Source organism: Labrus bergylta, chromosome 6, assembly GCF_963930695.1.
Source record: "Labrus bergylta chromosome 6, fLabBer1.1, whole genome shotgun sequence".
In the NCBI taxonomy this organism is placed as follows: domain Eukaryota; kingdom Metazoa; phylum Chordata; class Actinopteri; order Labriformes; family Labridae; genus Labrus; species Labrus bergylta.
In genome coordinates, this window is record NC_089200.1 from 14,295,384 (window position 1) to 14,322,743 (window position 27,360).

Below are 27,360 nucleotides of genomic sequence, written 5' to 3' on the forward strand. Positions count from 1 at the left end.
AACGGGACTTTTTAATACATATTTCTTATGCACACTTTCACTTCTTTTATGTCCCATCCTTTCTCAACATCCCTACACTTTACTGAGAAGCGAGAGGTTCTTATTCCTCTTTTTTTTTTGCTTTTTCTCTTCCCTGTTTTTCTTGCTGATCTCAATACTATCAGCACTTGTGTTTTCATGCTGTGCAGTGATGGATGTGACGTGCGGTGTAAAGGGGAATGTTTTTCAACCTCCTACGGCTCATGAAGACTGTTCAATTAGCGAGTCACTGTTTGAGTAAGCTGACGATTGCGTTAGGAAAGTGTTATTTATGATACAGGTCAAATGCACCTGGGATTAGTATAACAAACACGGGGGGGGGGGGATGTCAGCGACATTAGTTTTTCTCTGCCAACTCTGATTGTGTGAGAAAAATTGCAGGAATACAAAGAGACTCGGAGAGATCAGCAGGCAAATACGTGCACAAACACACAAATAAACTCACGCACAAGAAGCCAACCCCTACACTCTAATCCCGTAATGACAGGGCAGGCCTAATAACAGGGGAGGGCACTGAGGCATTCGTCCCTATGGCCGCGTCCAACACACACTCACATGCACACACACACACACACACACACACACACAGCAGAGTTACAAGCCTCTTAAAACATTTCTTTGTTCAAACAAGCAGACTTCTTAAAAGAAAGGGGGGAAAAAGGACAGAAAGAGGAAAGGGGAAGAAAGGCTATTATTGAGAAAGAGAGGAATGTGTAGTCATTTCACAAAGCGAAGTCTTTTGGGTTGCAAGGAGCAGACAGGTGAGGGATTTAGCTTGGATCTCACCGCGACAGCTTTGAGCTTTTTAGCATGCTCGTCTTTGTTCAGCGTGACCCCGTCAGATGACAACTGAAAAATAACTGAACCCAAGCCTGCAGGGAGCCAAAAGATATGTCTGGACAACCTTGACGACATGATTGTTAAAGAAAAAGAACTACTTGTATTTTCTTGAAATTCCTCTTAGCTTAATTTCCAAAACAAAATGGCTTCTCCTTCTGCTAGCATTAGCTGCTGAATAAATTGAATGTGATGAGAGCAGGATATGTTTTTAAGATGGGAAAAGTTGTGAAAAAGCTCAAACTTCAAAACCCCCTAATGACTTCTTCCCTGAAACACTTCCCTACGGGCTTCTCCGCTAGTTAATTATCATCTCCCCACCTCTTTTCCGAGCTGCTTTTGTTGTGTTCTTCTACAGTCAAACAGACTGAGCACATGGCAACCTGGCATGGGGTAGCCACTCCATTAAAATACTATGCCGCCTGGTTGCCAAACACTTGAGCCTCTGCTTAGCCACAGAAAACAGTGAAATGTGTCAACATTGAGAGTGAGGACCCCACGCTCAACTTATTAGCGCTATTAGCCTGATTGCTTTGTGCGCTAGCTTTGTTGGCTGCACTTTTGTCATCCGGCGTGAAGCAGAGAAGAGAAAGAGGAAGAAGAGAGAGAGCAGGAGGAGAGATGCTATTCAAATTCAAATCATCCGAGCAGCCTTTTTGCCTTTGTGCCGGGCCAGAGTGCCATGATTAGGAGAAGTCCCTTCCATTTTATGGCGAAACCTCCCCCTCAGTACCCCCCCCCCCCACACACACACACACACACACACACACACACACACACACAGTCACGGTAATTGGTTGCTGCGACATGGACAGGCCAAGGAGGTGATTCCTCTGTGGAATTCCTAAACGGACTGGCCTCCGATGACAAACCCTCCCAAACCAGCACATACACATACACATACACATACACACACACACACACACACACACACACACACACACACACACACACACACACACACACACACACACACACACACACACACACACACACACACACACACACACACACACACACACACACATACTTCCCCCTGCTACCACTCACTGTCAGTCATCCCACAATGACTGTCACACAAGAAATTTGTCCTGTGTGTGTGCGAACAGGGTTTTGCCGTCGATGCCGAGGAAATAAGCTCTCTTATACCTTTTTGTTCCCCTTAACTCCTAATATGTTTTCCCTCTTACTCAGTCTTACTCATCATCTCTCACAATGGGGAAGTCTAATTAATGCCAGTATTTGCCTTCTGTGTTTGCCACTTACAACCCTGCAATCAATTATTTCCCCCTCTTCAAAGAAATACACCAGGGCGGAAAACTATTTAGGTTCTAACAGTTTGCCTTTTTTGTCTGTCCGCTCTATTTTGTGTCTTCAGAGGCAATTTTAGACAAGCAGCTCTTACCTGATGACACAGACTTGTCATAAATAAACAAAAAGAAACACAGCTATGTTTTTTTTTTTTCCCAGTAGGAGGCTTTGAGAGAGCAAAGTTGGCGCTATGATCGCAGAAAAAAGGAAAATATGAACTAGTGCAGCTGCTTTGTGAAATCACATATATGTGCACGAGTGTGTGTCCACTGCAGCCAAGGTGTGTGTTGCATTTTTTCAAGAGCTCATGAAGTCTCGTCTAGTTCCTGTACAGCTGATGAAATGGGCCTCTTTGTCTTTACCCCCCTCCCTTTTTTTTTCTTCCTTGCACTCATTCCTTGACCCCCCCCCCCCCCCATCTTTACCCCACCCTCTCCCTCTCCCCTTCTCTCACTACCTCCCCTAATTACAAAGCACAGAGGGTCTGACGAACAGGTAGCCCTTAGGGCAGCTGTCTACAAAACCAGGTGTGCCTCTATATCTGTGTAAATACGTGTGCATCAGCAGTAGTGCGTATGACTAAGTGTGAGTGCATGTTTGCATGTTCAGTCTTTTTCATTGTATATATGCCTGTTTAACTCATCAAAGTGTAAATGTAAGGGGTTGAAATTGGAGCTTCTGCTTCTTTTTGTCCCTGTGGCTTTTACACCTTTACCTCTTAGGTTTGTTGTTCTTATGTCGGCCATATTGGAATTTTAGCTAATTTCATTGTTTCACTTTAAAGCTCCTGTAAAGTGTTTAAGCTGTTAATTATACAGCCTTGTCCATAGGGGGTGCCAAAATAAACACAAATAGGAAGTTCCTCACTGGAGCTTTAAAATCACGAGTTTACCACATTTAGCATCTTATCTGAAAGGAAAGCTAACAATAGCTAGAGTGTCCCCCTAAGTGATTGCCTCTGCCTTCTTATTTTGAGTGTTTGTGTGTGTTCATACGGCTGTGAATGTGCAAATTCTCTCCCTTTACTTCCCCAACCTCCTTGTTAACCAGCCAACCTCTCACCCTGCCTGAGACCCAGCATTCACAGCTGCCTGCATTGTCCCCTGGGTTCATTGAATGACTCTGTGTTTGGTTGCTATTGAATAAGTTGCAGCCCCTTCATCAACAGCAATGACAACATAACACATACCCACACAAACGCACACATTCTCGGTTGGGGGTTGGACCATTAGCACTTGTTTTATTGGCTACTTGCACTTTAGCAGATGCACTTTAGATTACCTTCACCTATCTGATTCTCGAAAAGGTTTAATTGGAATCCTTGATAGTGGGAGTGTGGGCATTTTATCAGGAATGCAATCTTTTCTGTAAGTGTACCTTAAACTAATGAGAACACTTTTGTCATTTTTCATCTTTAAATGCAAATGCTGATGCAATAACAGCAAAGCAATGTGCCTGAGACAAGCCACTTAATGTACAACTGACTGCAGTCACGCCATGACATGGTGTTTCCCATGAGCACTTGAGCTACAGCTTTGAACTTGCAACCTTTCAGTTACTGCTTTTTTTTCCCCCCAATCCTGGGAGGGCTGCACTTAACATTCTGCTCTACGAAGGGAACTCAAAAAAGCTTTTGTTTGCCGCCCAGAACATTCCACATTTATCTTTATGTCCCTACACAACTATCTTCACGTGCATGTGCTGCTTCTTCAGAACTGCTGCTTCTGACTGTTGCAAACTAATAATAGAGTTCAGGGCCCTCATCTGAGAAGTCCTAACCACCTTGTTTCTTTTTATCACAGGCCTGCCTCTCTGCGTGACATAAAGTTTACTGGGTTTCATTCCCCTCTGAAATAATCCTCTGAAGGAGTCATCCTAGACCCCGCTGATTTACAACACTGAGATGTTTGGCCTTGTCATGTGGAATCTAATTAGAGCTGCCAGTGCTTTAACTCACCTCTTACTGGAAAACCAAGCATGGGGCAACATACTTGATCCTGACATCATTGGAAATGGAAATTGAACACTTACATTTACAGCGAATTAGGGGTTTAATCACTGCATATGACTTTGGACTAAATCTAGTGATAATCTACTACGTATTTCTTTATTATAGTATTGATTTTAATGTGGTTTGCTGTCACATTTACTGCTTATTCCAGTTTGGAAACTCATGTTTCTCATTTGCGAATGATTATGCTAAGGGCCCCGTGTGTTCCTGTGTTTAACCACCACCAGGAAATGGGCACACAACCAGATTTCTGCAGGGACATGGGATGTTTACATCACCTTGCATGGAAACTATTGCCTCAACTGTTACCATAAATGAAGTGACTTTTCACTTACAAACCTTCCTGGAAATTCTCTACATCCCTCTCTGTATGTATTACAAGTTTTCATAATTCAGCCCGTGGGTTATATATATATTTTTCCTCAAATTATATCAAATGTCAAGCACTGACAGAAAACACTGTTTAAGCATAACACTGTAGTTATGAATTAGATTGCTACAAGCGGGCGGGGGGTGACTTGTGTGGTGTGTGCCTCTGCGTGAGACGCCGAGATGCCATCATCTGATTTCTTGGCAAATGACTCAGCCAACTGCGACTGAAAAATGCAAACAAGCAACCAAGGAGCAGGTTTGCTTCTGCCCCAAGGATCTGCATATGGAAATAGGGATCTCATTGTGGAGTTTTGTGGGGTATCTGTGCGTGTGGGTATGTTTGCATTAGTCAGAGTAAGAAAGGAAGCGAGGCAGAGTAATTTGGCTGTCTATCTGCATGTGTATTTGTGTATGATAGAGTATGCCTGGGTGTCACTACAGCTGTTGATTTCTTTGCGATTCACCTCACACTCCCTGGGGGGGCATGGCAATACCTGGAATTGGATTCATATTTAAAGCACAATATAATGTAACTGCAACCTCAGCAAGCTCTGATTGATTTTCCAGTCTGCCACCCAGATGAAAGGTGAAAAAAAATGCACCGCACACGAACACATGAACACATCTAGGTGCATATTTTATGTCTTCAACTTCTATGAAAATATTTATTTGACACATAGAAAAATAAGAGGCAGGAAGCATTCCTCATAACATCAGATCCACTATTACTTTGCTTTCAACTGCACTTATTTATAGCAAAAACTTCACTCTGTTATTTGTTCAGGCACTACCTTCCTTTGAATGTGGGGGAATCAAAGCCTTGCTCAAGGGCATTGCAGTAAAACTATGGAAAGAAAAGAATACTGTAGGGTTATTCTTACATTTACCCATTATAAAATATAGAAAAGGGACACCATGAAAATACTGTTATTAAATATTCCATATTTGAATACAACTACCGTCTGCAAAAAGAGATATTTTTCTTTTTATCTAACCATCCCGTATTCCACGTACTCTGGCATTTACTTGAATTTTGTTTCTGATGTTCAACAATGGCCTCATTATATGTTCGTCTACAAAGACAGAGGAAGAAAAGGAATAAAAAAAAAAAGGGGGGGGGCGGCGAACTAATTTACTCAGCGAGATAAATCAGTGTCGATATTCTTTGATTTGCTGCTTTGTCTGGCCAAACCTGCAGACCGCTCTGATGACTCTGGTGGATATGGCTAATGAACAAACACCGCTTAGTAGCTTTAAACACTGATAAAGGAAACGTGTGAGGACACGCATAATAAATATGAAGTGCCTTAGGTCAAGCAAGAAAGGGGAGATATATATATCGGGATTGAAATAGACTTGAAATGGGCTTTGCTCTTAGTCAAGAGTCTCATTTAAATGTTGGAAGCATAAAAAAAATGCTGATTAAATATACACATACAAATGGAGTTGAGCCATCTGTCTGTCTGTCTATTTGTCTATCTGTCTGTCTGTCTATCGGCATCATCTCTTCATTATGGTTCTCTGTGCGTGTGTCTTTGAGCAGAAATTCACCTGGCGCCTCTTCCCCCTCTGAAGGATTTTGGGTATTAGCAGTGCAGGCTAACATTGTGACAGGTGAGTGTCAGGACTTGCTATCCTTGTCCGAGTCACATTAGCACGTCAAGTCTGCCAATGGGGGTTTTGACAGCCAACAATCTGCCCTTATGCTTTACCTTCAACGACCTCTGCTGCAGTCACATTCCAACATGATCAGTGTGTCCTTTTGTGAGAGCACAGACTTTCTGAGAGACAATTTCTGCTTACAGAAACCACGTTGTGTCTTTAAAATCACATTTTTTTTGTCATGTGTGTAATATAGAACGTAAGATTTATTTGACAAAGAAAATTAGGCTCTATTTCAATACGATTCAAATGTTGGAACGCTCGTGTTAGATTGAACCACATAAAAAAAAAAAAATGTGCCAAGTCTCCTGCTTTTTCAGTGCATTGATTCCCAGTGTGATAGAGCCACAGCACAAAGGAAAGTACCATTACATGTAGGTTTATTTGTCAAGATAAGCAAGGCTGAGGAGATTAAAGAGAGAAAGGGAGCTGGAAAGAGATTCCCAGCTTTGGGTGTGGCTGTTCGGAAAAAAAATATGTCATTCAGCACACTCATTTATCCCAGCGTTGCTTGTAAGTCTCCTTAGATTTCAGCAAAGAGAAAAGAAGGAAAAGGATAGAAATGCAGAAGGGAAGTAGAAATATTTAAAAGGTGTGTGTGTGTGCAGGGGGGGGGGGCAAAGCAGAGAAATGGAGGGGAATGAAAGGCAAGAGGAACCAGGAAGGTAACAAAGAGGGGGAGCAGGAGGGAGGGACGAACACAGAGGAGAGAAAAAGGAGTGAGAGGAGAGGATGGAGAGCTGGTATGCGCTCTCTTGTATTCCCAGCAGCCCCTGTGCTTCTTTCATTGCCACTGTGTTTTTGGCATGCTGACATGCAGCGGCCTTCAGAGACAGTGTGTAGAAGTGTGTGTAGTCTGGGTTTGTGTGTGTGTGTCTGCCTGAAGTGTCTGTGTTTAACATTCAGCATGATGGGAACTGTTTTTGCTTGTTGCCTTACTGCAGCCCAGCAGGGTATTGTCTCCTCTCCTCTCCTCTCCTCTCCTCTCCTCTCCTCTCCTCTCCTCTCCTCTCTTCTCCTCTCTTCTCCTCTCCTCCCATTCACAACAGCTTGCTAACTTTGGCAACGGAATGCATAGAGGACAGCAGCACATATTCCCAGACCAAATATATGAAAACATGATAGCAGCTACTTGCCCTTGGGGAGCTATGTGAGAATTTCAATGGAATCATTGGTGCTGAGTATGATGTTTGTGTGTGTCTACACACACACACACACACACACACCTGTCCGAATGAATGTGTATCTGCTTGCATGGGTGCAACCTGCTGATTATCTTTCTGTTGCAGATGCACTAGAAGTCTAAACATGCACAGACATAAATACACACTCTTTTGTTCAATAGGCGCTGGGCTATTGTGCGGTGTGTGCCATCAGTTTGTGTGTGAGCAGTTACCTCACAGCTCTAATAGCAGGGTTTTATGCAACTGTGTGTGTCAGCAATGGCTGACTCCACAAACACAGGTCAATCACAAGGGAACACAAACCCATACTGTACTCACTTACATGATGCTAATGCATGCACATTATGCATGATACCTTGTTAAAACAATAATAACACCACTGCAGGCATAAATAAAAAATGAGGCACGTTAGAAGTGAAACGCACACTAAAATCCTGTCCGTTCACTGGGGGTGTAGACTAGAAAGAACTGGAACCAGGCAATGAATAAAAGCCGTGGCTTTTTGAATGGCTGAGCACCACAAGAAAAGGGCTTAGCACCCGGCTTTGCCTTTCTGTTTCAATAGCCACTGAGGCTCCCTCACAAACACATGTCCCTGCTCTCTCTAACACACACACTCTCTCTCTCTCTCTGCCCCTTCACCATTGTTTCTCTCAATCCAGTCTCTCCTAATACAGTCATCTGCCAACATATCAGATCACCTTACAACGCACTTCCCATGCCGCATGTAATGATTGTGCTGAATCTAATTAAAGATGGCTACTTCCTGCTACACCCGGAACAGCTGCCCGTGTGTCTGCAGCGAGGGGTAAAGCCCCAATGCGGTCCACATTTTCCACATGCCAGTGGCCTCCAATTACTTTAAAACAGGTTTAAAAAATACTGCGGTGGTAGGAGGCCAAAAGTCTTTGAGGTCCGCATGTTTCGTTTCTGCTTCTCCTCAGAAACTAGAACAGACAGTGTAAACAAAACAAAACAAAACAAAAAAGAACCAAAATAGGAGCCGGGGACTACCCTATTAAAATGAGATCCGGCTAGACGTTGTAATAGCTGTCTTTTGGCTCGCCGAGCAACCACTCATGATTTATGAAGATGTTGTAGGGTAATTATCAAGTCAATTATCACCGCCAGTCATGTTAATTTCCCAGGTATGCCCTCGTTTACCTATGAGGGAGAAATGAAGAACAGGGTGGGAAAAAAGAAAGGGAGAAAAAAAAATGGCAGATAGGGAGTTTTAGTAGATGAGTAATTACACTCAACTCCTCCACCGCCACACATACACGTCACTCTCCTCCTCCTCCTCCTCCTCCTGGTTTCAAAAGGAGAAATAAGGAGATCCAGGTGACATACAAACCCTGCGGGAAGGCTTTGCTTCTCACACCATCTCGTTAGTCAGACAGAGAGCTTGTTACATTTTACCTGCCTGCTCGGTCATTAGCCATTCAGGTCAAAGACGCACTGAACAAAAGGGAGGTTAGGGCAGTTGCAGTCAGGAATGCAACCCGCCAGGTCAGGGCTCTGTGGGCCTGTGTGACGGAGATGCTCTCTCACACACACACACACACACACACGCACACACACGCACACATGCACACACCCTTTCTGTTACAGCCACACAAATCCACACAGACAAAGATCACATAAAAGCATAGATATCTCTGTCTCGCTACCCTCACAAACAGAATTCAAGGAGTGGCACTTCATGTAAAACTATTAAAATTCTAATGTGGCATGCAACATTGCAAATACAAACACAAACAGGAACAATGGCCCGGATGCACGCACACAACACATGCTGTTCATCAAACACTGGGCACGGTAAACCGGGCAGGTCGCTTGGTTTTACCCCTTGTTTTTCCATTCCTTTTCAAATCCTTCCTTCCTTTCTTTCTTTCTTTCTTTTTTATTTTGCCTTTGTTCCTATACTTTCTGACAGAGTCCCTCATTTACACATACGACTACCGCTCCCATTTTTTTTTTTTTAATCCTCCTTTGGTGTGTGTTTACTGGCTTTAACGAACTAACAATCTTTTGAGCTTTCAAGGGAAGTAGTTAAAAGTTTTTAACACGCAGTAGCATTGTTCTCACGCGTGACATAGCACTCTATAATGACAAACAGCAGCAGATTTACAATGTTTAAAATGGTGTATTTATTGTTATTACCAGCCTTTTTATTTAAATTCTTAAGTAAGTGGTGGCAGATAAACCTGCCTTAGAGTAAAAGATGCAGTGGTGAGCTCATTATTATTTATGGCTATTTTGTTTCTCACTGCCACAAATGGCTGTGGGAGATTAATCACGTTGATCTGTTGTGTGGAAGCTCTCCCTCATATACACTATCAGTGTGTTTTTCCTTCGAGATCATCTTCGAACCCTGCATTCTTAGCTACTGAGTTAATTAATCTAACACTTGGCTGATGTAATAAATTGACATGTTAGACCTCCTCTGTGCAAATGGACTTTGCCTCTTTAGCAGCTAAAAGCGTCAGTAATGAACCAGCCAAAAGAGAGAGAGAGAGAGAGGAAGAGAGCGGCCAGAGCATTCAGAAACTGTTTAATACAAGGATGAGAGTGTTATTAGAGTCCTGTTAGTGTTGCATTGCTATAGAAGAAAAGTTCAAATTACTTGGATAGCAACGTTGCAAGATGATATGTGAAAATGCTCACATTAGTTGGAGCATTCTCACAACAGATGCAACAAAACCTGTGTGTGACTTTAGCAGTATAATTCAAATTAAAGGGAAATAAAATGGCTGAGGAGACGGGGTAGAGGTTTCTGGCTTTTGGTATTGCTTCAATAAATTCAGAACATGTTTTTTTTTCTTTTTTTTAAAGGCATTAGTATAATTACCGTAATAAACAAAATCACTGCTGTGAGGGTTGGCAATCTGTACCTCCAAAACACACTTCACATTTTTATGCCACACAGATTCTGGGCTATATAACTTTACAGTACAGACGGGAATTAACTTTATGACATTTGTAGAGCAAACAATACAAATCTGTCTTCAACTGCCACAGCAAGATGTTCCAAATATAATGTGGTTTCTTTTTTTTCTTCTTTTGGTTTGGTACATTTTCTGTATGCTGCACCTTCCTTTCATAGAGCAACTTTAGTTGGAGTTTGACATTTTTATTCTTTTTAAACCAAAAGAGATGCTTATAACATTGACAATGATGAGGATTGGAAAAATTGCATCCATGCAGATTTAGGCCTCAGCCCAGATCAGCATTATCTGGTCATTCTCATGGTCAGGGATTTGTGCATGTCCCAAACCTTATTACATATTAATGTATTTAACCTATAGAGAAACCACTCGATATATGGTCACAGCAACCAGTCCTGGCACTGGGCAATTAAAATAAATTGATGGGTGGACAATTAGACAGACAGACAGACAGACAGACAAGTCTGCTTTGGTCCATATGGCAGGGGGGCTTCAGAGGGCCCACTTCAATTACATAAAGACCTCTGTGCATTGGAACGGCATACGAGGGCCCCAGACAGCAACACCAGAGAAAGATGGAATAAACCATCCAGCATTCAGAAACGCACAGACAGGGAAACACGTATTTGCAGATACACAAGCAATGAAACATTAAAACTGGCAAGGACAAACACACACACACACACACACACACATACACACACACACACACACACACACACACACACACACACAGTGGACAGGCTGACATGGACAAAGACAAACAGGCGCACAAAGTCATCCTGTCGTCTTCACAGTAAGATGGATGTCTAAATAATTGCACCATGATTACAGAACCACTTGCATCACTGATCCACGCTCAAGGACCCTCGCACACTCCAGCGAGCCTGCTAAAAACCGGAGCCAGCTGACTGGGCCAGAGTTTATGCATCTTCTCCTCTTCCCTCTGAAGGTGTCCTGTTGTCCTTAAAGCACCTGAACAGCAGCATAAATCTGGGAGAAAGAGGTGCGTCATATATCAAGCCAAGGGAGTAGGGACACTAGAGGGACCCTATCTAAACAAAAAGGGAGGTAGGATGAAGTTTGACGGTTTGGATAAATGATGTGGATGATAAATGGGATAAAGGAGGGAACTGTGATACCTGGGTTAAATTTATTTTCTCTTTTGGCTTTAGTAGATTTTTTTTTTTTTTAAATTCTGTCAGCTGTCTACTTCTTCGTCCCTCTGTCTTTGCTCCTGGGATATGTAGGAGGACTATGGGCTACCCTGGCTAATGTATTATTCACCCTTCATTGATGTGTAACTAAATCTGGCAGTTTGGAGGGAGCAGGGTGTCACCAATTACCCACACACACGCACACACACACACACACACACACACACACACAAAGAGTAGCTCTAGCCACAAGGCACCAATTGATTTATATGCTGACACACCGTGTATCTCGACGACATACACACATTCACACAAACATTTTACTGTATCTGAAACATGGATTCCCATCTTGAATAATGTGCAATCTGTGTGTGCCTGTGCATGGAGGGACATAGAATGTCAATTGGGAATTGCAACAGGACTACAGAAGTATTAGGATGCTACATTATCATCAGCAAACACCTGCAGCTGTGTTTGGGTATGTGTACGAGTGTATTTGTTTGTGTGGGGATAGGAAGAGTTTTCTGTTGACTCAACTATCGTAGAAAATCAAATTCAGGGATGGATGGTTTATGTGAAAACAAAAATGAAAGCAATGAGCATAGCAATGGTTCATAACTTTAATGGTTAAATGGGTTTCCTAACCCAAGTTTTCCCCGCCTACCCAACCTACCTGATTGTGATCCTTATAACACAGCCCCTGGCGGACTCAGCTAGTTAAAAAATAACGATCCCAATGTTTATGCCTAAGCTCACCCATTAGCTCAAGTGTTCAGCTGGGTCTAGTTCTGTTGTGGCCTGTGGCGATACAGTCTGAAGGGAATAAACAACAACGAGTTGCAGGTTTGTTTTTCTGCAAGGACCAGGTCCATGGGAAATGGATTTCTTCAAAAAAAAAATATCAGTTTGTTTCCATGCAGCTTGAATGTGTTCCATCTACCTTCAGCACACGCACAAATACACAGAGCCAGACCTCTTGGTGGTCCAAGTGAGCTAGGTGGGGTTGGTAGTGCTCTAACCACAGGGTGTGGATCAGCACTGACCTGATTAGTCACCGGCCCTGACCCTGAACCAGCCAAAGTGGGTAGAATACAAATGAATCCCAAGGGCTGCTGGCCAGTAAATCTGACTCGGGAACAGTGTTTATGGGACTCAAACCACACCACACAAGGCCACAGCGGATGGGCTTACTGACCCTGAGAAGTGACTTCATTGGAAGGAAGGGAAAAACGCTTTTGGGCAGGGTGTTTGCAGGACCAATTGGTAGTTCCAGTAATTACAAGACTGTGGTTAAAGCAATGATGTCTACTGGCATACATCATTCAGAAAGGTGTTATGAAGTCACCAGTACACATCTGTTGTTTTTCTGTGCTTGTAAATAGCCCTTTTTTAAAAGTAGATACACGTTTCAATAAATCATGGCAGAGTTAATTCTGCAAAAGCCCTGCAGCTCTGGGAAAGTCTTAATATTTCACTGTGTAGCTTCCCGGTCTGTTCCTTCAGGTGCTCTTCTTTATGTAATGACTATCAAGCCTCAATACATCTGTGTTGCTCTCTCCTTGGGTTAATGAACAGGTGAGGAATTACTTAGACGGACAGAGATGGATATTGATTTTTTTTAAGTGTTGCCTCATTATCCCATGTGGAGCACTTTATCCAGTACCCCAGAAACACAACACCAGACAGCGTGGGTTGTGTAGCGTCAAGGTCATATGGGTGTTATGGTTCCGTGTGTGAAAATGACAGAATGGGGGTCGGCGGCCTGGTTTGAGATTGTATGGATTGTTTCGAAGCTGAGCCATTAGTGAGAGACTAATTAGGGGAAACCAAGTGGTCTCCAGTACCGGTCGAAGCCAAGATTCATAAATAAGTAAGTGTAGGGGCAGCTTGGTCGCTTAATTAACAAAGCGTGAAAAAAGGGCGTGAATCCCAAGAGGCAAGGGCCCAATCTGGTTGCAAGGATGGGCTAGCCGCAGCAACCCTGTCCGTCTTGGTGGCATTGATTGATGGCAAGCCAAATTGAATCTCTAATCATCACTATCCTTTTATATCTGAACCCCTGGGAGTTTACAGAGGCCAAAAGTGGCTCAGGGGCTAATGCTTTTGTAGCCCCCTTCTGACACTAGTGGCAAAAAAAATTGCGATCCCCTGCACAACCTTTCCCCCCCGCCCCCCCGGCTCACTTGACCATCACCATCTGGCCGGGGGTTATCTGACCCCTGTGTGTGTTCTCGCTCACACTTTCATGTCTCAGCCGATTGTTTTCACACTCTAAGCTGTTTGGCTGAGGTATTTAAAACCCAGACACCTCACGCGACTCCCACTTAGACACCCTTTGCCACCTACAGCAACATATTGTATTACAGCTCGCAGAAGCCCTCTTTTTTGTAGGCGTTCCCTCTGTTCTAATCTTTTTTTTATTGTCCAAGCTGTCAGGCAAGACATGTTTTGTCGAAAAGCCAAGGGTGATAATGACTTTGTTGAAAGAAAAGTGCATGTCAGAATTTTCATGTAAGGAAATGCTTCAGCCAATGGAATGAGGGGAGATTTGCGATGGCTTTTAAGTGCAGACTTTCCTCTCTCAATACACAATAGGGGAAGTCATCTTGACACTCAAGACCTTATCAAGTCTTAGGCAACAACAAAGGGTCTCTGAGCAGTAAATAGCATATGTCTCCCAGCTGCTTACTCTTTCTGCTGGGATTTTGATATCACAAGGACGTGAGATAACGGGGAAAGGAAAATAATACTGCAATTAGGACCTACTGTAACTGTGATAAGCAAGGGTCACAGAGGAGGGGACTGAAGAGGGGCAGAGGGCAGAGCGATGAACAAAATGGATGGGAAGAAAGAAGAAAGGATGGGGGTGACAGTTAAAAAGGTGGGGTGAAGAGATCATTGGCCAAGAGCAAGGCTGGGAAAGTAGTAAAGCCTAAGAAAGTGACAGCAGGTGAAGAAAGGGAAGGTAAACAGCGTATAAAAGGAGGCTTTGTCTCCTGAGGATTTTTGTTAATGCCCACCTTTATTGGTGGAAAGCCATGAAACATTTGGTTCTTCCTCTCTAGAATGAAAGCGCCAAGCTGTCTGACTGGTACAATACCCACTGGGACCTTTACATCTGTGCTACCTGATTAACCTGTGCTAAACCTGCAGAGTATGTATACAACCTCAGATGCCCTGTTAAGAATTAGCAATAAAACATATTGGGACATATAGATCAATAACTATTTTAGTCAAATGACACCATGCTTTGTTCCTGTTCAACGCGGCTTTCGATTCAACATTTAACCGCGATTCCGGTCATAAAAAGACAATGTTCGGCTTTCTGTAAGCCTGCAATGATGACTCATGTGAAATATGTGTTTACTCGCGCACTCCTCCTTTTTTCACCTCTAATTATTACATTCCATCTGCCATTGACTCCCGCATTCTGACACTATCTGAGATTGCATCTTGAAATTGTCACACAACATTTCAATTGATCGGCACTGGCTTGCTTGTCATATTCATTAAAAACCACTGGCAGATTTCTTCCAGGCCGCATCAAAGCCAAGGCTGTTCATCTGGCACTGATGAGGGTGTATGTGTGAGCAAGATATAAAGACTGAGGATTTAAAATAGGGAAAGGTGCTGTTGCAATGGATCTTCCTTCCCAGACACAATCTTGTATCTGGGATGCAGCTGCATGTCGTGAAAAGGGGAAGCTTGCACGGTAGGATGATGGAAAGTGTCCAAATCTGGAGATTACCCAAACTCAAACCGACCTCACAGTTTCAGAAACTGCTTCTTCCACCTACCACCTTTCCTTCTCCACTCCTTTCCCCTCAACCCCAACACGACTGACCTTGGCTTCTTGCGATCTCCGCTCTGTCGAGTTACTTCTCTCAACACTTTTTGAGATGAAGTGGCCAGCCAATAAACAGAAGTAAATGGCTTTTGAAAAATGAAAACCCCTCTTTTCTTACTTCCCTCTCTCACTACGCATGGCCTCACTCACTCAAAGCTCCAACTTTGAGAGGCTTTATTGACTAATAACCTTTTTTGACTTTGACTCAGTATGTGGGGAGGATGGAGCATGGCGAGAGTTGGACCGCTCATCCACATCGTTCACGTAGCCAAGCTACAGGCTCAGACTCCAGAGTAGGGTGGTGTGGAGGTTTATACCTCATGGTACAAAAAAAAGGGCATCCCTGGACTTGTATGGGCTTGTGCTTGGCTTACAATCTGCCTCCTGCTATCTCCATCCTACCCATGGTGATGGATTCCACACTGCTAACACGGCAGTCTTTGCAAAGGTAACAGAAAGGTCAGATATCATGTATAAACTGTAGGAGAAGACATCGTGCCTTCTTGATCTTTTTTTAATCCCTTCTCTCTCTTTCATTTCACACTCATATACACACCCAAAGCTACACACCATCAAAACACCACATTTCTGGGGGACCAAAGCAGATGAGAAATGAGGAGTCTTTGAACTACCAGGATGTTTCAAGCCCCTTCTTCTCCTCTCGATCTTTGAGCTCCCCTGCTGCTCTGTTGGGATGGTGGAGAAAAGGGGCTGATCGATGGGGTTTGACAGCGATGAAATGAATGGAACCAGCTGATTGATTCATTAGCAGAGAAGTGACGGGATGTGGATATGGTCATGCGCGCTGACCCTAAGAAGGGGGTGGATGCGATGTTGTATGTGTGTGTGTGTGTGTGAGTATTGGTGGCGGGTTGCATGTGTATTGGGTGGAGGTAATGTGTGCATGCATGTGTATGGCTTTATGATTAAGCAACTGTCACCATTCATGTGTGTTAAGTGTTTGTGTGTATGTGTGAGTTGAGAGGTCAGAAGGGATTTCCATAGGGTGTTAGAGGGGAAAGGGAAGCTGTTTATGGCCTGACTTGGCACAGAGGGAGGGGGACAGCCCTATATTGTCCTGTGCTTTCATCTGGCGCACTGCAATTAGTCTTTCACAGCGCATGTTGTCAAATCCCTGGTACAATCCCAGCTCATATGGCCGTACAAGCACAGAATTTAAATGTGAGGTTGCGGCAAAACAGATATTATTTTTAAAATCTTTTATCGTGACAGTTCTAAAAAGAAAACATCGCTTAAATGTAGAGACTTAGATGTCAAGGGACTTCGTGATTAAATTAAGTTTCAATTCATTTGAATAACCAGAGAGAAACTTTCAGCGTTTTGCTCATTTGATTTTTTTTTTTTTTTAATATCAAGTGAGTATTGGCAGCCAATGTTAGTAATTTTGCCTGATATGTACCCTGTGGCATAAAATAACTACATAACTACTACTGTTTGCTGTTGAAGGTCATAAAGTATCAATATTAATTTCAGTCTGCATCATTACCAGTTCAAAAATCCTCACAGGAGAAATACAGTTACATCAAAAATAGACAGTGTTCCTGAGAATACTTTTTTGCAGCATTGGACCCAGAGCTCTGTTGACTGACTGAAGCTTATGGCAAAAACAGGGTGGCCTCCCTTCCCTTCATCTGACTGCTGCTGAAAACACACTTTATTAGTGTATCTTTACACTCACACACACACACACAGACCACTTCATGGCTCTCTGCCATCTACCAAATGGTCAGGTGTTAGGGCAGTCTATAAGGAACAAAAGACCAAAAGAAACACCTCCACATTTGCTAAATTGCCCAATGAACTGCGGTCCTTAATAATCAGTCTTTGACCTCCCTTCGATTGCTATCTCAATATTGTGCTCACTTGAACGTAAGAGTCACTATGTCACTGCATTTCAACCTGAGCTGAGGTTAAATAGAGGCTCCCCACAGCTGGCAGTTTCTCCAAGAGCTTGCAGCGTGGAACCATGGGGATTATGTAAATATCTTGACAAAAGGTCACGTGTGATTGGTGCTGCTGCCACTGAAATGTCTTGAATTCGGCGTGTGCGAGCCGAAGAGGGCGCGTTTCAGATGTTCAGAGTGAATTTTAGTGCGCTGTTAATAAGAGAACTGGGCCTCTGGTTAAACCTGCTGCTGTTCTCAAGAAGACAAAAAGGGAAAGGGGAGAAATATTTTATAGATGTGGGGAGCCCTCCTCTCGCCTGCGGGGCTTTTTGAAGTGTAGATGAAGTGCAGGTGGCGAGTGTTTTTGACACAGAGGATGAGAAGTGGGGCGGGACAAGGTGTGCTACTCTGCACGCAAATGTGATATGGAACACTAACACAAATATCCCTTCGCAAGTCAACTATACATTGCTGAACACTCACACCGTTTTTTTTGTTTTTATTTTATTACGATGGACATTTAAGCCTACAATCAGTCACCACTACAGCCTTACTATTGAAGCTGTTCTTATCATCACAAAATGTAGATGACCTCCCATCAACATTCCAGTTATGGTTCAACTCGACAAAGAGAATTTCCCCAGCTGTCTTTTCTTCTTCTAGTTAAAAAGACTGGAAAAGGCTGAACCCAGGTGATGTGCCCCCCCCCCCCCCCCCCCCTGAAGGCAAAGCATTTTACAGCAGCGTCCTCCACCCTCCAGACAGATGTAACTGGCTATTTGTTAAAGAAAAATATCAAAGATCTCTTTCTGCTCCATCGGCAAAATTTGTTACAAGAGCCTGTAGCTCGTAAAGAAAGTGGTGGGAGGAGGCCCTGAGGTGGATCAAACTGCTGCTGGGAAACGTCTACTCCCCCCCCCCCCCCCCCCTTAAACTCCACCCTGTGTTCATTTGAACATCACTGGTTCTATACTGTGCTGGCCAAGTAACGTGAAGCTTAATGGCCGCCTCATGTCATTTCTCATATGTGCTCCAGTTCGTGCATGAAAATAGTACAACTGCCCTGATACGCGAGCTGCCCAAGACGACAAAAAAGAAGTCAAGCGCACATCTCTGACCCAGTCTCCGGCTGTGCATGTGACCCGCTATGTTTGTGTTAGTTTTGATGTGTCAACGAGCCATGGAAAGTTGCACAGTCGGTTTCTCTAAATACACACATCCTCTTTCAATGTATTTTTATTCGCCACTGGAAAAGGATAACCCCTGGAGCTTGATTGTGTTAGGATGACTATTGTTGCAAGAGAAAAAGCCTTGGGAGTTCCCTCCTCCCCTCAAAATCCATCCATCCAGGACACCCTCATGATCTCCAGATCGGGGTCACAGGACGTGGGCAGTGTGTGGGTGGAAAAGCACAGCAGGTCCTAGCTCACTTAGAATCTGGACATTTTGACACATGGTCATTTCAGCTGCACTTTATGGACAGCGCCTGTAAAATAGTAACTCTGATGGGCATTAATTTAACATCTTATCAGTATTTTAATGTTGATTTATATAGTTTGATCAGGAAAAAAAAAAAAGAAGGTCGTCCTTGTCTGGCTGAGCAGAACAATGTGAAACACTCATCATATGTGATCATCATATGCTGGGCTTTCCTATAACATTATCAGGTTGTGAATAACTTTAAATCACTTTAAGTTTACTTTTTTTCCCTCTGGAAGGTAATCAGATCATGAAAGAATTATCGAGTCTAAATGAAATAAGGTAATAGTGTAAAGAATTAAGTGAAAGGCTTACAATGACTTTTTAATTTATTTAAATATATTAAACAAGGAAGTGCCTCAATAAAAACAAATCTCCTGTGCAATAGTGGCCAAGACCTACCTCTTTTATTTTTGTTTTAATATAATCTACCTTAACTTTCAGGAATATACAGACCTTGACATACTGTACCCCCAGCAAAGCACGCGCACACACACACACACACACACACACACACACACACACACACACACACACACACACACACACACACACACACACACACACACTCCCAACCCCTGTAACCTCTCTAACACACACATACACTCCTACCTCTTATTTGCCCCACCCAACTTGCTTTCCCCGTGATCGAAATCTTTACCTCACTCTCTGTTCCTCCCTGTGCCTGTGTGTGTGTGTGTGTCTCTCTCTCCCTTGTTCTGCTCGACTGAGTACAGACACCGGCTGTGTGTGTATGTGTGTGTGTGTGTGTGTGTGTGCAGCAGGGCAGGCCCAGACACATTCGCCCTCCTCTGCTTGCTCTCAACAGTCGGTGTCAAAAACCTGCCATCCCACAAGGCCCCTCTGTCGGATGCCAGGATGGATTGCACACACACACGGATGTCATACACAGGCACACATGCACAAGCTGTACACACATGGACAGCTTAAGAAATTGTCCAAAAGGTATCTCCAGAATTTCTTATGTGTTTTTTTTTTTTTTTTTCATGAACACAAAGATTTAACTTAAAATAAGTGACAACAGTTATAATAGATATGCATCGGACACACTGAGCACCTATACTAACTATATTTGAATTGTAATTCATGTTAAAGCGTGTTTTATTTTCAGTAAATGCGTCATATGTTGTACTCAGATTCTATTTCGATAAATGGAGCAAGTTCTAATATAAATTCACCTTCATCCTATTCTTCAAACTCATATTAAATGCCTATGCGTATGTACAGTATATGGACATGGACTTGTACATGTCATTATTCATATCAGATAAAACATGTTAGTATTTAGCTTGATATGCAGATCACTTTAAATAACTGCAAAATCATTTCTCATATTTGAATACTGTAATACTAATGTGCTTCCACCCATATTTCCTTCATGGAATAACTTAGCTGCTGGTTTAACACTGTATGTCTGTGGATCCTGTTTGAAGCTTTAAAAGCTAATTGTAAAGCTTCGAACAAATACAGCGAAATGGGCAAGACTTGACAACATCACTGTGTCATATTTGATAATAAAAGAAATAAACCTTACAGCACACAGCTACAGAGAGTTTACAACATCTGCGTTTTCAAAAGCTGCTGCATTATTTCCACTGGTCATCCTGCTCGGTTCACATCCTGGTGTGTAAAAAGCCCCAGCAGGCCGGACACGGCTGTTGCTTGCCTACATGTGAAATTCCAGCTCGGTGAATCTTTCCGAGGCCGCCATATGAGCCATGAACCATCAGTGGGTGCACATGAGCGCTCCCGCAGGCCCGTTGCATCTGTAAAGTCTGTCAACTCTGCTGCTCTCTGGGTTTCTGATCCAAATTTGCCACCAAGCACACAACCTCACAACCTCACAACCCCCCCACCCCACAGCCCCCATACCATCCCACCCTGACTCCCAACATGCCGTCATCCGCTCCCCCTTCTTTCTGAGCGCCTTAGGACAGTCTGAACCTAAGTCACTGTACATCTGTTCAACATGGCTGCTGTCGAGCGTATGACCTATAGAGACTGTGCTGCCTGACGAGGTCAAATCCACCAGAGGACTGCTGGAGGTGATGAACTGGTACTTTTGTTTCCTCTCGTGTTTTTTGTACTCACTGTATGTGAATAATGGTATCAATCTGCATTACTGTGCCATTAAAAGAAAGTATTAAATCAAATGTATACTACCAAACTGAAAAGTTTGACATTTTGATGAACATGACAGGAAAACATTTTTTTTTTTAAAGTTAATACATGGTTAATAATAAACTATAATCAGAATAAATAATAATTTCCTTAATTCTGACTTTCTGCCCAATGTGAACTCCTGGCAATTTTGTACTAGAGGCGGCGTTGTCCTTCATGCAGCTGATTGATCAGGGCCTCATTGATAAATATCCTCATGCATTGCTGATTGCTTCTTGCGTGAAGACAGAGAGCCTTGCACCAGAACTGATGGTGCGATTTTAAAGGGCTGAGCTGATTTGCTCGATCAATGAGACCACATCAATTGACACTTTGAACAACACACAGAGGTAGGTCTGTCTCTTTACATCGCTGCAAGATGTAATTTACGTAAAAAAGCACGTAGGCTATTTGTATTAAATAAGTAAGAAAAATATATTGCATAGATAAATAGATAGATAGGTAGCTTTAACATGTATCTGACCTCCTTAATTCCCTCGGGATTGATTCATTAGCAGGACAGGCAGAATGACTTTGCTTTTATTTTGCTAATCCACTTCCACGCCTCTTCAGTGCGTTTCCACTCGGCCTCTGAATGGTCTGCGTGATTGCCGCCATAGAATCACTAATAGTTCCCTTTGTCACTTCAATTGCGACTCTAAATACATTTGCTCACTAGTTTGCTTTTGAATGTAATGTAGAGGACCTCCTGGAGGAAAGCGGAACACAGCAGCCTCACGGTGAGTCCTGCTCGGGCCACACAGACTGAAAGAGAGCCTGGTGCACTCGGAGGCCTTCGGACGATAACTGTGTGCCGGACATTATGGCCATGTTGCTCCTTCTGCACTACTGTATAGTTTGTGATTCAGCAAGGTCCAAAGATTCCAAACTTATTGAAGGGCCTGGAAAAATATATATATATATATTTTTGGAGTTTAGTGTAAAAAAAAATGTAGTCAGGGACAGCCTTTCGCCTTATAATCACTTGAATTCAACTCACTTACATTTTAATTAGGCTACCATATATCTTACGTTTCATTTTAAAATGCGTGTGAGATCGTTTTGTGTTCGTCAAATAAGAACTATTTAAACACTTAAATCCCAAACGTTTCTGATATCACGGCATATGTTCGATAGCCTCCTAATCTTGGTAATAAAATAATAAAACATGACGAGGGGACCTCCCCTGCATTGAGAAAAAAAAAAAAGAGGACCAGTTGAGAATAAATCATGTGAGAGAGTAAGAGGAGAAATGTGCCAACTGCAAACAGGCACAGGAAAGCTCCTGTGGAGGTGTGATCTCACCCACGTAAAAACATAAACATGTGCGCTTCAAAGGCACGGCTTGTTCGTAATCACTCCACGAAACACACCACCATAAATAGAAGAAAAAAAACGAGTATGTAGAATGAGTGGGGAACCCTGAGCTGTGACTATAAAAGCCCATTTGTCTTCGTTTAGACTGATAATTATTCCAGGTGAGAGCTGTTCGGGTTGAAGTTGTCTTAAGAGATTTGGGCGTTTGGCTAAAGTGCAGGCATTACGAAGTTGATGTTTTTGTCATAATAAATACACGCCACACTTTTTTTTTTAGAAAGTACTATTCAACTTTACTAACTTCAATACAAATGTGTTCAACTGGAACTCTTAAGTGCTAAAACCAGACACTGTACAGGTTTTATTCTACCAGAATCAATTTAAACTACAATATCATCTCAAAAAAGACATAAAGACATTAAACTTGAGTAAATCGCGTTTACAGCTCTTTGGCCCGGCCTGAAAATAATTGTGGTGCCTGTGTGCTCGTGTCTTTTGTCAGTGCTTCCTCCCTTCATCACAAGTAATTTACACCCAGTACTAACCACAGATCCTGTGCGCGACACAGGACTGTCATCGGCACAATTTGTCTCCTCAGCAGACTGAGAGCAGCCTGAAGTTCAACAGCCACGGCCTCTCTGACACCAGAGGAGGACATCTTCTGACCCCAGAAGCATCGCGACGATCAATTTCTCATTATAAAAAAACGAAAAAAATAATTCATTTTTGTATGCTTGAACTGATGTTAAATGAAAGGTTATATGATATTTAGATAACTGACACTGAAAAAAATCTACATGTAAGATGTCATATGGACATTTCAGTATTGTCCCTGCGCAGACACAAAACAGCTATTTTATCATAAATCCTTTGCAATACAACTTTATGTACTTTTTTCAGCCACTGAAAAGCGCCCATCAGTCAAAAGTGTAAAAGTTTGTTAAAAAAAGATAAATAGTGTTGAGCGCTGGTGTTTGCAGTGAATTCAAACGAGTGAACCGTCTTCTTATTAAATAATTAAAAACAAACTAAATATACGAGATTGGGTTTTACTATGAGAGCCATATTTAAGCAGCGGATGTGAACAAGTAAAGGAAAGAAGAAAATGGGGGAGGAAAAAAAAGGAAAAGAAAACATGAATTCATTAAGGGTTTGTCCCGAGCGTTGTGACCCTGGGACCCGCGGAGAGACGCAGAGTGGGGCCGAGGAAACTTCCCCAGCAGGCCGCTTGTTCCTCCCTAAATCTCCATAAACCCTGATATCCCCGAAAGAAGTCCCAGCAGCGGCCATAAATCACCCAGCTGTATTAAAAGCTTTGGGGAAAAAAAACCCCACATAGGTCGGTCAGGTACAATGTATGGCATCACTTGTGTAGGGAATAGATTGTTCTAACCATATGCATGAACTTCATGCCTGTGCGCAGCTAACTCGTTACTATTATCAAGAAATCACGACGCTCTACCTCTCTCTCTCCCTTTTTTCACCTTTTCCTTTCCTCCATCCTTGTATCTACCTTCTGTGCCCCCAAATTGTGCACAACAAGAATCCACTCATCCATTCAAGCCATGTGTTTTAAGTCAGTGGTTCCCAACTGGGGTCCGGTGACCTGCAGGGGTCACAGAGAGCTGTCCAGGGGGGTCCCTAGCAAAATAAAGAACTAGGGTTTCAAAATAATGTTGTTCAGGAGAGGTAGGCATATGAAAATGTGTAACTCAAGCCAGCTTTACCCTCACTTTCTACATAGTGTGCCTTTAATTGATCCAGTTCTTCATTTAACAACATCAAAAGTTTCAATCACGTATTTACTAAAGTCTCTTTGTGCGATTGAGTCACTTTTCTCATAACTGCCCCATTATATCGCCCTGTTATTTATACGTAGCCTACCAATTAAACCATATAACTTATCAGACATGCTTCACACTGGCCGTGGCAGAAGAAGCACTGGTGCAAAGGGCAATTTGATCAGAATTGTGATTAAGAGTTCAAGCGGCAGTGTGGTCTTTTCTCATGCAGCACAGACTGTAACCGGCCTGCGGATGTTTTCACATATTAGGGTCAGCAGCAATCTGGAAAGTGAGAAAAACTTACATCTTATTTGCACAGACCGAGGTCGTGCCGCGGTTCAAAGCTAATGTTTGAGATTATTATTTTTTTTAAATGAATAAATTGTACCATAATGATCACGTGAAACAGTTACGACGTTGTAGGTTCCTTTGTTTATTCGGCGTTTGTATCTACTGTACTTATGCAGCCTATCAACTGTACGTGGCTAGTGTTTAGTTGAATTTCAAATCAGTAAAACTGTAAATCAAAGTACAGGTTGCCTTGGGGAAAAGGGGTTGGCATTTTTCACATGTTTTATGATAAGATAAACTCCAGAGACTTGGAGTGGACAGGTCGAGAGACAAACCGAGAGAGAAAGGCGTTAACTGAGCCACTGGCACACTGTCCTACTTATACTGGCATCCCAAGCCATCCGGGAGCCTCGCCGGAGCTTCTGCATTCATAGTGTCATGCTTTAGGCCCCTTTCAACCTTATTTCCATTCTTCAGTATTCTTATTCCCCAAAACAGAGCAGATAGAGAGCTTCTTTTTTTTAAAATAAGAGAAGCGAGAGTCTTTCTCAGTGGGGCGAGAAGACAGCTAGAATTCTCCATCGATTTTTACGCACGTAAAACATCAACACTCAGCCTTAACAGATGGCTTTGTTATTGTAAGCGACTGCTATGAATTATAATTGTAAGCGATGATCAATCGACCCCACTTCTGTTGGAATAAAATAAACACGACTTAAAAAGAAATGAAATCATTGAAAAAATACTTCATAAAAGTTTAATGTTTTACAATCCTAATAGGTTTCGGATAATAATAAAAAAATCACATGTCAGTATTTACAACTAAATAGAGAATAAATATAGCCTTTTATCGCCTTTTTCTGAGTGTTTACTTTGACCTTACACTGATAGTCCTATGTCAAAAGGCCACGCACTCGCACAGCACTAAAATACACGCAGCCGACCTGAGGGAAAGTGTCTGGTGGGGGTCTTGGAGCCGCGACTCCCCGATGAGATACAGTGTGGCGCTAATTTCCCTTAAGTGACGAAGAAAGCACCAGCACCCGGCAATAGCTGATCCAACAATAAAGAATACACAACTTCTATTGAAATGGATGAGCTTTAGTCGACGCGCATAACAATTGTGTAGTGGAACCTGCACCGGCCACAGCGCATGGCTGCGTAAAGCCAATAATGCCATTAAAGATCCTTAAAAAGAAGCCAGATGGCCACGTTGGAAGTGAAAAGTTGCTTTGAAACCGAGGGAAACAAAAAAATGAAGTATTTGTGAAGACAGGAGCCTCACCCGCCGCACCGCCAAGCAGGCATGGGTGCTGGCTCACAAAAATACGCTTTAAGGCATCCTGCAAATTAAATACAAAAGATGGAATTTCTTACCTTCAACGGCGGACACCACAGGCAGCAAGAGGCTGCATAAAAGCAGAAAGTAATCCATTGTCATAAAGGGTTCAGGTCGGACATGTAAATAAACCCACGAGAGAGAGGAGGGAATACAATCCTGGGTGATCCGACGCTCCACGCACCCAGACCCGTCCCAGTCCAAGTCCTGGTCCCAGCGGTGTCAAAACCCACTGGAACTATATACCTCCCATGCACCAAAAGGCGTACAGATAAGTGTTTAGTGGAAAGACCTCTCCTTTTCGTAAAATGTGTAAATCTATGAGCCCTGTGTCCCTTTTATGTGAGCTCCAACGTGCCTGGTTAAACCAGAAAGAATGCAATGCGCTCAAGTCTCCCAGTCCCTTTCCCTCGCATGGAGCGGAGCAGCTGAAAACAGGTAGTCCAGTCCGGGGTCACCATCCGGAGAATATTTCCAGAAATGTTTCGTTTATCGTCAATGGAAGAAAATAAGAAATAACAAGAACTAGCAGCCTTCTCGAGAAGATCCAAAGACCCTCTCTATGGTCAGAGGAGCACAAGCACAGACAGCCGCACTTGTGTCAGAAGAACCATGGTATGTAAGTCCCAAATAAGCATGTGCGCGCTCACATGCGTCCACGATCAAGTGGTATTCCTTTTATATGAAGAAAGAGCCGCGCGATTTGTAGATATTTATTCCCTGAGCGAATTGATCAGCTTTGGCTGCTGCGTGTGAACCGTCTGTCTTTTCCTCTCGCTCGGCTCGTGCTGCACTAGTACGAAGCTCAGGGCTGTGCAAAAATAACGGGGGGGGAGTGTGTGTGTGTGTGTGAGAGAGAGAGAGAGAGAGAGAGAGAGAGAGAGAGACGGGGCACCAGCAGGAGGAGGGGTTACGTTAGAAGCAACTGCATTGAAAATAAAATATCTACTTTAACATGCACTTGGTAAAATAGTCGTCACTGACAGTCTTTTTAAAACCATATTGCATTTATAGTATTTTTTTTTCTCCAAGAGAATTTCTCACACTCGCACAATTAATTCAGAATACAAAGCGATCGACTTCACTTCACATTGGTTTAAATATATATATTTTTAATTGATACAGGCTACAATAGATATATTTTTTTATAATGTAAACGTTTATCTTAATTTGCATTTTTTAAGAATGTGAAAGGCTGAAACAAATATCTTAGTTGTCTGGCCGGTGATTTTGTACACATACTTGATCTTCTCTGTGCAGCGCGTCCCTCTCTCCGCTCCTATGTACAGGCATGGACGCACAGCGCCTCCCTGCGGGTCCTACAGATCCGATTCAAAGCAGAGGAAAGTTTCTGCTGAGTCGTTGCTTTATTCAAAACAAAATATCTTTTAAACTATGCAATATAAATACATTAAAACAATGTATAACAGCAACACATCTCTTTTTATAGAACATCAGAGCACCGTCATCCACTAACATCACATTAAGAGTTAGGCCCTGCAGTGTGTCGTCGAAAATGCTGTCACATAAATCAGACAACTTTGATGAGAAACTTAAAGCGACTGTGTGACTTGAGCGCAACATTTCACTCAACTGTTGTTTGATTCCCTCACTTGTGTACACTGAGATATTTTATCTCAATCGCTCGGTACAAACGGCAGCAGGCAATGTGTTGTTGTTTTGCTGTAAGATAA

General features: G+C 42.8%; 1 protein-coding gene across 12 annotated transcripts in view; it reads right to left on the minus strand.

The window, feature by feature from the left end:
• Positions 1–26,474, minus strand: part of LOC109996627 (ephrin type-B receptor 3) — a 60,128-nt gene extending 33,654 nt beyond the window's left edge. For 4 of the 12 annotated variants that reach the window (XM_065955794.1, XM_020650863.3, XM_065955795.1 and 1 more), the window contains exon 1: positions 25,705–26,473. In XM_065955794.1, the coding sequence (XP_065811866.1) occupies positions 25,705–25,768 (64 nt within the window). In that variant the 5' untranslated portion in view covers positions 25,769–26,473. Of the gene's footprint in view, positions 1–25,704 lie in introns of all 12 variants that reach the window. The other 8 variants (XM_065955797.1, XM_065955796.1, XM_020650855.3 and 5 more) reach the window with 4 other exon arrangements.
• Positions 26,475–27,360: the final 886 nt, after the last annotated feature.